The sequence below is a fragment of the Calidris pugnax genome, unplaced genomic scaffold (assembly GCF_001431845.1).
Source record: "Calidris pugnax isolate Ruff unplaced genomic scaffold, ASM143184v1 scaffold20, whole genome shotgun sequence".
Classification (NCBI taxonomy): Eukaryota; Metazoa; Chordata; class Aves; order Charadriiformes; family Scolopacidae; genus Calidris; species Calidris pugnax.
Window position 1 is genome coordinate 22,017,173 of NW_015094510.1, and position 12,112 is coordinate 22,029,284.

A 12,112-nucleotide genomic window follows, 5' to 3' on the forward strand; every position below is an offset into this window, starting at 1 on the left:
AAAGTAAGTTCTGCACCCTTAGCTCAAATTGTACCAGAGCTTTCACCTTGTCCCACGTAGCTTGGAGACAAGGAACACTGGCTCCCATGGAAAAACTTTGCCTCTAAACAAAACAGTGATTTGACTCCCTCCTATATAGAATTCCTGCCATGAATAGTTTTCCGTAAATAAAGTTTAGTTAACAATAAATGTTACATTTCAAACCGTGGATACTTATTAACTTCTACACCACTTTCTACAGGATAGTACAAAATGCCCTTTGGCCAGAAATTGGCAGGGTCAAATATTCCCAGGTCCTGGCAGGGGTGTCCTTTATTAATTCAAAAGAAAAGTTCGTTTCCGTAAGACCAGAGATTTGTAAGTTTATATTAAAATCAGAAATATGATTAGCATATAAACCTTTCTGCTTTCCCAGTGTATGCTTGACCTTAATGGTTTTGGGAAGGAAATTGTGCTCTATAGGGTGAGGAAGCTCTTGAGAAACTTGATCCATTATGTCGCTCATGGGAGCCCACACAAGATCGTGGAGTCCCATATACTGTACTGGTGTGCACAACTCTCCTTCTAACGGAAGGGTTTCTCCCTCGGGTTGATCTACCTCTTCTTCCAGCTGACTGAGCTGGGTTTAGGCTTTGAGGTGCCACTCTGACTGGTGAAGTGATTGCTTCAATGGTCGGTGCATCTCTTCCTCTGTCCTGAGGAGCGGCCAACCCATTCTTAATTTACCCATGTATTTAGTTACCTTACCTTCTATCAAACTAAAGACTGAACGTACCACCCCATTAATCTATGAGACCTATGAATCGAAGTATATGTCAATGAATTATAGGTGGCAAGGTGAATTCAATTTGATTTTCAATTGATAAGGTAGGAGCAACTTTACTTATATTTTCTCTAATGGTTTCAAATAATTTGTCAGGATCTCCCTAATTTTCACAAAAATCTGTATTTCCAGCTGGATCCTCTGAGATCTTACAGCTACAGCCACCTTTTCTACTGTATAACCTCATCAAAACCCATAAAATTAGTTGCAGTAACAACATGTTTATTTTCTGAATCTCTTTGCAAACAGGGTTCTAATACATCTTCAGCAGAAGTAAGTAATTCAGGTACAGGTGGAAAGAAATCTTCAGACAGACTATGAACAATTAAGAAGAGCTATTCTAATGGTAGGATCCATACGGAGTCAATACAAATTGTTTCATTAAGACAAAGTGCAGCAAGAAAGCAGCAGCAATAAAGGATGTAATATATACTTTACCAAAAAGCTTGGGAATTGAACTTTTGGAGAAAAGAGATTCTCTCCACAGTTTGCCTCTGAACTGAGAAAGCGGCTACATGTTCTACCTGTGCTGTTTGCAGAAGCCTCCTAACCACTGGTTCATCAAGCAGCAGTTTGGAGGCCCTTCATTTGAGCAGCCACTTCACTGGGCTTCTTACATTGGCCTTTTCAGGCAGGAACAGGACCATCCTTTCAGTGGATCCACATTAAGTGTGAAATGGGACATTAGTTATTGCACAAGTAAAAGAAAACTGGAGGAACAGTAACATTAACTAGGACATGTGTATTGAACAGTATGTGCTGGGCTGGAACTACAGGAGATTGTAATGCACAGTTAGTCCTAAACCTCAAAGATCTAACAAATGGTGAAGGAGTAAGAATGGGCATGTGGAGGAAACAAAATATTTTAGGTATTTTTACTGAAACTTAACAAGTGCTTTGTTTGAGAATGACTTTAGGAAAAAAACAAGTCAACAGCGGGTCAGTTTTGGTATGTCACTCGAGTTAATAACTTTCATCAACAATCTTGCCTGTTTCACAGCTGTTTGACTTAGACTTGGCTTGAGTTAGAGAAACAGTAGAAAATCAAGCTAGGCACAAGAACGCTTTTTTGTTATTGAAAAATTTTGCATAGCTAAAGAATTCGTACTATCAAGAATAAAACTATATATGGAATCAGATAACAGCAATAATTCAGCACATTCATCTAAAACGGATTTGCAACAGATCAATAGTGCATACTGGAGTTTTAATACAGTAAAACCAGAAGATACTAACCTTGAGATTGGATAGGCAGTTGTTGAGGAAAATATGCCATCTGTTTAAAAAGAACTGCTTCTGACTGACACAAAGCAGGCATGTTACCAAAGGGTACAAAGCCTAAACAGGAAATGGAGGTCGATACCATATTATTTGCATGTCTACACAACATAAAAGTAACTTAATAGGGCTACTGTAAACTTAGAGCTTTAACTCCTCCATTTTGTGCAATACATGTTAGCCAACATAAACACATTGTTAAATAGTACAATTCAAACGGAACCTTTCTCTAAAGCTGTTACTGATATGTTTTATGGATGAACTAAACCCAACCAAATGCCTACTTATAGCAGTATAATAAATCCAAAGATGGGCCAACAATTTTACCGACACACAGGGCTAATTTCTGTCAGTTAACTGAGAAATGATAGCATGGAAATAACTAAAGTTTATTATAATAACAACAGGACCCACAGAGATTTGTGAATGCTCAGACGCCTATTACTCCTCAAAATCTGCAGTCACTGTATTTACTGAGAGACATGGCAAACACCCTACAGAATTGTGTTAAAATACAGGCAACATCTGGATTTGCTGGTACTTATATCTTGGAAAGTGAAAAATAAAAAGAAGCAGGGCAGAACCTAGAAGTTCAAATACTGGAACCTGGTCTCTGTCAACACTTACTTTGAAACTCACCTTGTATATGTTACACTAAAAAAAATAAGCTAAAATGCAAACTGACTTTGCTATTTCAGCAAGACTTTTCTGTTTCAGTTGTCATGTTAATATACCTAATCAGAACTTCAGAGTTTTTAGTCAAAAGTAAGGTAATTTCATCTTAAAGACCAATGATTCTTGAAATTCTCAAAACTCAATTCTCAGAATTTCTAACTTCAGTCACAGATGAAAGTATAAATACACCATAAACCCCAACTTCTGTTCCTATAATATATAACATGAGTTGTGTATAGCTAGGTTACCTTGAGCAAATGGCAAATGTATATTAACTTTTATTTTTATGATCTTCATGTCCAATATACGTATGGGAAAAGGTAAGTGGAGTCTTCTCAAGGAAGACTTTCTTACCATATTAACATTATGACTATAGTAGTTGAGTACTTGACAGGATCCCAGAGTTAATAACAACCCAAGACTGTTAAAATCCATCCTAAGGAAGAGCTCTAGGAGGGAAGATACAAACCATTTCTTGGAGTTTCCTAATTCACTCCATTCACTATCAAGGGAACCTCAATGACTAGCTCAGATGACACACTTTTAGATAGAAAATGAGGCAAGATGAATGCCCCCATCCCGCCTGTACAGTGAGTGGACCGATTCACAAAACACTGATCTTAGAAAGGAAGGTCCTCTTCAGACTCTAAAGAGTGTGCTTTCTTCCTGGAAGCCTGAAAATATGCACTGCAGCTATTTCTGCCAACTGTTTGCCTTTCCCCTCCTCCTCGCAATGTTTGTATTTCTAATCACACCCTCACAAGAATCTATTCTATTTTGTCACTTTTAACTATGTAGTCTCCAGTGTGGTATGTGTAGACAAGCAATCAAACGCAAAGCCCCAGCTGTGCAATCCTTTCTCAGGCACGTAGTATTGACTTTGGCAAGTACAGCCACCAGTTTGGGGAAGTTCTATTTAGTGTAAAAACCGTACAGCAAAGCTCTTACCCTGCTGCACTTTCAACAAGGTTTTATTAACTCGGCAGAGTGGAATAGAGCCACACAAACACAAGCGGAGTGAAATCCATCCCAAGGCTCCCACTAATTCAAACTGGATGAGGACTGCACCCCAGGGGATGCTGTGGCTCTCCCCTGGGACTGGTGTGATGGTGGCAGAGAGCTCCAGCACACGCCCGCAGACTTCCCAGCAGATTCACCAGCACCAGTGACCAGCATTTGCCGAGAGCGCTGGGAACAGGGAACTCTTTTTGACTTTCCCATAGAACGAGGGAGGATGAACGACAACTTTCTTTACTTAAAAGGTCCAAGATTTCAAAACGGATTAGGCAACGTTGCAGCGCTGACGTGCGCTGACCCAGTTGGAGAGACAGACTGCTTAAGGCGGCCAGCGTCAAACTGACTCAAATCTTCATTTAATTCAGATCAACTCATGCTTCCAAAAATACACTGCAGTGCCACTGTTCATCTCACAAGAAAAAAATGAAATAGGGAGCTGCACAGTAGCCAAGTTACGGATTTAAAAGGGCATGTGTTATACATTTTTTTGTTCCTACAATGTATTATTTAAGCCCCATGACAGAGTTGTTCCCACATGCCTCATTTGTTCTCGCTTGACAAGAAGTGAACTCTATTCTTTCTCCTCTCCTCCTAATGTTTACACATAACAAGTATGAGAAAACCTAACCCTTTAACAATCCCAGACCCAGAGGCTGAAAACATCTGTTTGATTCAGACTGATTTTGATCATATTCTGAATAAAAAAATAAGGTTATTTTCTGCAAACACAAGCAAATAGATTGGTTATAAGGCCTAACACAGAAAAAAAGTTTTGCAACCAATTCTGGGAAGTTCCCAAGAGATATTTCTGACAACGAGTTTTAGCCTTTGCTTCTAAGGGTTACTGACCAATGAGTGCTTCTTTCTTGAGGAAAGTTCAAGTGTTGTATCATACAGGCTTTCAACAAAGTTCCTCAGACAGGGGACATTCACTTCATTTTTAACAGCCTGAAAGAAAATTTCATGTTAATAAAACACTGTTTCACAAGCTGTTTTATCTAATTTAAAGAAATTATGCAAACAACCTGAAAAATAAACTCACAGCAGCTACGGGGACAAGAATTTCAACAAACAGTCCTGCCAGTGCATGCTTGATATCTTTGTCTTTAACTTCAAGGAAATAATGTGCACATTCCTAAAACAAAACAAAACAAGAAACATAAATTGTGTATCGGCTGGAATAAAGCCCTCTAAATATTTGCTGAATGCACATGAAGTGTCAGTGACTATTTTTAGCTTGGAAATGCCACAGAAAACATTTGTCTATTAACTTCTAAATGCGTATTTTGCAGCAAGTACAAAACTAGGACATTAGTCAAGATCAAGGATCTGTTACTCCAACCACGATAATCCACAAACTCCACTGATTCTAGCTGTGCCCGGTGGCGTTCTGGGGATGGAAAGGGAGTTGGACCCAGGGGCTGACCTCATGCCTTCTCACTCCTGTGAGTACCTTCAGGAGCAGAAGTAATAGCCCACTTGGACTGCTCTGGTACACCAGAAAAGGAATGTAATTCTTTGGTAGGATACTTTGGGAAGTACCTTTGGGAAGTCCCTTCCCTCAGGAAGGAACAATCTTACTGTAAATATTTTGGATACCTTTAACTGCAAGGATCCATTGCAGATTAAGGGTCTATACAGAACTGTGCTATAGGAGGGAAGAGACCTGTGGTGCAAACCAACACCATTTCCAGCCTGCAACTGGGGATTGAGAGAGAAAGTAAAAGAGTAATTTGTCCTTAACGTGCAGCAAGGTACTATCCATACAGCTGTGCTGCTCAGGTAGTGAGGGAGGGGAGACAAGCACCCACCCACTCTCGTGTTTCTCTGTTACTTCTCTGAGGATGACAAATCATGTTCCTCCCGTTACCACTTCCTCTCTGGGTCCAAGGCCCAAACAGCCACTGACTTTACAAGGATGTTCCCCATTGACCCTTTTTTCCTGCACATGTGTGCAGAGCAATTTACACTTTAGACCACGCGTAATTTTTCCCAGCTGCGATGAGGATTCTACACCACATGGCTCCAGTTACTCTGGCCATTTCTGCTACACAGCTGAGGCCCCTCTGCAAAGACAGTAGCCTCCCTGGGCTGCTTCTGCACTCCCTGGTGGAAGACAGGCTTTTCTGGAGCTCACTCCTGAGATTATCTCACCATCTGAAAGTGTCCAGCTCCACCAGAGCAGAGCTGGTGTGACAGACCTTGTAGGTGAGGCACGTGAGGCACTGCATGTAGATACTCCAACAGACAAATTGACCATAGAATCCAACTATAAGTGCATTTCACCAAACTGAGCAAAACCGGTTTCCCTACATACACGGTGCATCTTATGATGCATTGTAGTATATCTAAGAATTCATTTGGTGCTGAGATACTGTAGTCATGAGCAGGGCAGAGATCATTTGCATCCGAATTTTGAGCTTTACCACTGATTTCAATAGCAGTGAACACCGCATCCCATTTATGTGGGAATGACATGGAAAATCTCCTGCAGTATTACAGGAAAGATGAAGGGGAGCCCATTCTAAAAGGTCTGGGAACCACGGTTATATATTTAGGAGTTTTACCTGCATAAACTGAAGAGAAGCTTCAAAGTCCTCCACAGGATACATCTTAATGCGAAAGAATTTCATTCCCATTATAAGACTGATAATGCTTTGAACTACGTATGGGCTTTGTTCTTTATGCCGTAACTCTTTTAACTCTGCCATGAATTTCTTCTTTACAGCAGGAAATCTATGAATTCACATTGGTTAGTTACAAAAAATTATAGATTCATATTTGAAATGTATTGTAAGGTATATAAATGGGGAAAGACCCAAAGATTCAACCTCGGTTGTAAAATACCATTTCAGTCAGTATTTGAAGAGATTTCTTTTTGTTTTCTTTCACTTCTGATAAACTCAGAAATGAAAACAAATTATACAGCCTGATCTTAGTCCCTTTGGATAACCACATCTTTTCAACTATTTGCTTACCCCTCTTTTACATAAGAGCTGATAATATCACTAGAATAATCCCCTCACGTGTTTTTCAAAAAAGTCCAAGATGAAACAAAGTTTTCTTGCAAGTAAATGCAATGTTTTCAAAAGAAAATGCCTAAGCAATAACCATGAAAATATTCTGATAGGCTATTCCTCCCTTCAGTTTTTCTAATAGCCATTACAGTAACACTTAAGCATTAGCTACAATAATTTGGAATAGGGTGGTCTGTGACTATTGTTGATCTCCCCCATGAGTCTGTTGGAGATGTCTTTTGAGAAACACTGTCCATAAAAGTAACATATAGGAAGACTATCCAAAAGGATCTTTGAAAAAAAATGAAAATAATGTTATTTTCATGGGCAGGCGTAGCACGTAACAACTTCTTGTCATCACTCCTGGGAAAACACCTCTAGGGAACACAGAAGACCTGAAAAAAACAGGTTGTCAAGAAGAAGCCTTTCACTGGTAGTAACATTTTAGCAAGGCCCTTCAGAATTGGAGAAGAAAAACAGTATTTATGGAGAACAGGTATGTTTTGTATTTGACAGTCAACTTGAAGCTTCAGATCCAAATGTCACTTCCCCTTTTGCCTTTGACCCAGTCAATTTAGAAGCCCAGGTATGGCCTTAGCTGAAGTCTGTGAAAGTCATATGTATTCCAGAACTCAAACTGGTTTCCCTACATCAAGCTAAAAAATAAGTTTTGTTAAGTTGATTGGTCTTCAGAGCAGACTCGCTCTCAGCAACACCAAAAAGTCAGGAGACAGAGATCACTGACATGGATCTATGTTGGGGCAATAAATTTCACTCCTGCTTAGTTTGTGTGACAAGCATATGATAAGCGTTGTATCAGGTACATGAATTTCTGAATCTCTCTGCTTCCACATTCAAAATTTAAGAGTGGACTCCACAAGGTGTTTTCCATCTTTACTGTGCCATCTGCTCTAAGAAATGCAGGATGAAGGATTCAGAAGCAGTTGCATTAAGTTCTATACTGAAATAACTGCAGAGAAAATTTAAAATGCTGCTATGTTGAAGTATAGCCATTTTTAGGTTTGCTCAGCTAGAGGAAAAATAGCATACAGAAAAAAGGTTGATTAAAATAGCTGTCTTGGCCCTTTGGGCTTTCCACAGACGTCATAGCTGAGATAAGAAAAATAATGCTGTTGCAGTCTAGTTGAATTTACTCAGTATCCCTGGACTAGATGCAGAAAGCCTGTGAATCCCTAGAGTTCTATGCTCTAGAACATCTGGATGAACAGAGGGCCAGGGAGCTGAAATGATTTATTCCTATACTATCTTTTAAGAAAGTGAGAAAAACAGAATATTCATATACTAAGCAAGTAAAACGTTTCAGATTTCTAATACATATGGTATTCAATTTTACTCACTTTGCTTGAGCTAGAACACCTATTACTTCTGCATACAAATCTGCAACAATGTGCATATTTCCAGTGTTAGGACCAAGGTACCTAAGCAAGAAACAAGAAAGAATTCTTGGCTGAGAAAGCATCCTGCTTAAACCAGTACAATTAAAAAATTCAGCAAATAATTATTCTCCATGGAATTTTTGTGTGAAAAAGAGCCTTACCCTTCTTTGTATTTAAAGTGCTTGAAAGCCAAGTTAATAACATCATGTACCAAACTGTCTATTACAGGATGAAGTGGAATCTGAAAACACAAAGTAAAACATAACCAGTACACATATATTGCACTTAGTGCTTGTATTACTCCTGGGTATCTTCCCTACACAGCTGAAATATCACACAGATAACAGAACAGCTGAAATGAGCCATCCACTTAAAGTTTATTTAGTATTGAAGAGAAATACTTTAGCTCCAAAGACTTGGCAAAGCAAAGTCTGTATGAGCATATAATACTATGTATCCTACAGGTGTGAGAAAGACAGCAATAAACAAGCATGCAGGATGTATCTCACGTTTTTATTAGACTCTTAAAGATGGAAATAGAAATAAGAATCCTAAAATTAAGTTGTCTTGGTCATTTCCATCATTTACTAGTTAATGAATAACTTAAAAACTCCTTACCTGTTTCAAAACTTCTATTAATACTAAAGAAAAAATAAAATCAATAGCCAGATCCCTTCTCTCCATTAAATAATCCCTTTGCTGTTCATCACTGCAAAATCAAAACAGGAAATACAATATTTAGGAGATGTGTCATAATTCATATTATATGCCTTCCTCGATTACACAAATATAGATAACAAGGGATTGTTCTACTTGTTAATCTGCAGTCCAGCATTTCAGAAAGTAATGCACTAATTTGCTCTTAAAATCCGAGATAAACAGACAAAATCTGAGTTGCTACTTTCACCTTCTTTCAAAGGTTTAAATGTCACTCTCCTTTTCCTCTTTTTTTCCCTGTTTAATATCAACACAACACTTTCTCAAAAAAAACAAAACAAAACAAAAACAAGGAAACTTTTGGATTCTTTACTCTAAAAATGGATTTCATTTCAATTTCCTTGTTGATGGCACCGTTTAGACAATTCTCAGTTACACTTTGGAGACAAGCATAATACATTATTTTATACTATCAAGTTCATATTTAAACTTGTGATGGATTTTGAAAAATGCCTTAAAGCACTGATGGAGAATTCATAACCAAACTACATTCTCTTTTTAAAACTGTTTCAGTGGCTTTTTTTTTTTTTTTTAACTTTGGCATCCCTTCTCAAAAGCATTCCTTGTGAAGGACAATACAGAGGAACAAATTTTTTGGGTCTTTATTTTTGCTTGCTTGCTTTAAGAGATAAGTCAGTGCTCTTCTCAAAAGCATTCCTTGTGAAGGACAATACAGAGGAACAAATTTTTTGGGTCTTTATTTTTGCTTGCTTGCTTTAAGAGATAAGTCAGTGCTGCTAAAGCTCTTTCACTGATTCACAATTTTTTGGATTGAGGATAGGTGTATGTGAAATTTCCATGACTAAGCAGAACGCTGTATTAATATAAAATCCTTCTAAGGGTCACAGAATTATTACCTGCTCACATGAGTAAAGAAGACAGACACAGTTTATAACAAACCAATATTTAAATGACATCACAGCATCCAAAACAGCAGTAAGAATTGTGATTGAACTATCAGGAGGGTACTTTTAAAGACATAATTACTCCAGCTATATAGAAGCTGAGAGAAGACTTCCACGAGGAAGTAGAAAAAGGTAACAACTTTCAAACCATTGTAACCTCACAAAAGCTGATAGATGAAATGCAATAAATTTTACCTTAGAATCTGTCATTAGTGCATGTGTGAATATTCAAAATCATACCTTTTGGATTTAGTGCTTGTTCTTGGTCTGTACTCATGAGACTCATCTTCTATTCCATTCTGTCTTTTATACCAATCAAACAAAGTGCGCAGGATAGAGGGTAGACAATATTCTGAAAGTGAGCTCATTGAGCTTATTACCTATGGGGAAAATACAACAAAACAACAAATCACCTGGTGTTCAAGTTCCCCCTCCTCCTCAAAAAAAAAAAAAAAGCACAATGGCTAGATATGTTCTTTCTTGTTTTCATCTTGTTTTTGAAATCCATGGTACAAGCAGTGACTTAATATTCTGCACTTCCTGTTGAAACATAGGCAGAAATACACTAATGGGCTGTATGTTGATAGCATCTTTCCGTTGACAATACTAAAACGCATTAAAATTCTGTATTGCAACCTACAACACACCAGAACACTATCTAGTTCTTCTAGTTCTTCAAGGAGCTTTTTTTTTTTCTCATTTGTTACACAATATTGATTTGAGTTTGAGCACATTATAAGGAAAGTAAAAGTGATGAATCAGAGGCACTGTTTCATGGGTTGTATCTAACTGCTGGATGCCCCTCCTGAAACTCAGGATATACTGAGAAACCCCACAAGTTCTGCAATAACCTTAACCAACCTAATGAGCAAATGCATCCATCCTGCTATTAGGCTGACACATCCAATAACTTAGGTTTCTCTTTTATGTATAGGAAAATACAATTTCCTGTATCTTTATGTGCACAAGTAAAACAGTTTAAAATCAATCCTTAAAAGTTCCTGATTAAACAGCTCTAGTGGCATACAGGAAAAGAAGATTACTGCTCACTCAGTATAATCTGTGTCACCAATTATAGAAATGTTACAGAACGTGTAACTACTGAACTATGACTTAAACTTCCTATTACAGGAAACCATAAAGCTGCAAAACACGAAAAGATCAAAAGCTAGGGTGAAAAAAACCCCACATTATTATACAAGAGGATTATATATGTATTGCAACTGAATGTTCACAGCCACAGCATTTGTGTACCTTCTAAGAAAATAGATAACAACTATTTCAAATAGGAATAAATTGCTGATCTGGAGATTTGTGACCACCTCAAGATCCTGTGAAGCCCTGAGTAGCAGGAGTGAAGTGCTGAGGTACGTCCTTCATGTCAAGTGCAATGATTATGTCATTAACTCTGTCATGTTTATCCACCTGCTTAAGCTTAAACCAGCACGTTCTGGTGGTTGTGGAACAACAACAGTAGAGTTTAATGTCTCGTATAAGACGAAGCTGATGTGAAGTCTGTGACTGAGACAAGAGCAAAACTGGGAGACTGAGCACCTTACATACAATTCCCAAACAGTACTGAAGCCTTAAATTACAACTTCGGTGGATGACAGTTAATTTAGATCATTAACTCTCATCTCTTTTGGAGTTTTTCTACCACAGAATTTAATTAATTCAAATTCAGGTATTATGGCCTAAAATTAAACATGGAGCATTAGAAAGCTTTAACATTAGAAAGCTTTAACAATTGCCCCTGTAAAAATAAAAGTTTCTATAAAAGTACTGTTTTAAGAAAGCTCTCAATCTAGCGTTTCCAATATATTTTATTACCTCAAATATGAAACAAGTTGCTGTGGAAAACGGTGTGAAGGCACTGCTTGCAGCAGTGACAGGAGGCCTTCCATGAAGAATTACTACAGCAGCCCAATTACAGCAGCTCAATTACACGAAAGCCTTTAAGCTTAAGACTTCAGATAAATACTTGGAAGACATGAATCACCGATTCAGTGTCAGTGCAAACTATTCACTACTGACTCAGGACGCTTAGGCATTTCAATTGCTTCTTTATTGTTTTCCAAAAGTTTTTTTCAAGCTGGCATAACACCAGTTGTTAATTATGAGATGCAGTGAAAAAGGGTTTGCTGAGGAACACTAGAATAGAGCTAAATACCTTTTAAGAGATCACAATATTTAACTGTGAGTGAAAAGTTGCTTCAATCATGTCTTCCTGAACATTCACCAAGATATATATCAGTGCTGTTCTCTAAATCCCAGCTACACAAT

The 12,112-nt window shown here is 38.0% G+C and overlaps 1 protein-coding gene across 7 annotated transcripts in view; it reads right to left on the reverse strand.

Moving 5' to 3' along the window:
- The window catches only part of FRY (FRY microtubule binding protein), a 217,415-nt gene that overhangs the window by 100,805 nt on the left and 104,498 nt on the right, over positions 1–12,112 (reverse strand). For all 7 annotated transcript variants that reach the window (XM_014965913.1, XM_014965912.1, XM_014965910.1 and 4 more), the window contains exons 4-11: positions 10,070–10,209; positions 8,826–8,916; positions 8,369–8,448; positions 8,169–8,249; positions 6,361–6,529; positions 4,836–4,928; positions 4,643–4,741; positions 2,060–2,161 (exon numbers count right to left, since the gene is read on the reverse strand). In XM_014965913.1, coding sequence (XP_014821399.1) covers positions 2,060–2,161; positions 4,643–4,741; positions 4,836–4,928; positions 6,361–6,529; positions 8,169–8,249; positions 8,369–8,448; positions 8,826–8,916; positions 10,070–10,209 — 855 coding nt within the window. The remainder of the gene's footprint in view (positions 1–2,059; positions 2,162–4,642; positions 4,742–4,835; positions 4,929–6,360; positions 6,530–8,168; positions 8,250–8,368; positions 8,449–8,825; positions 8,917–10,069; positions 10,210–12,112) is intronic.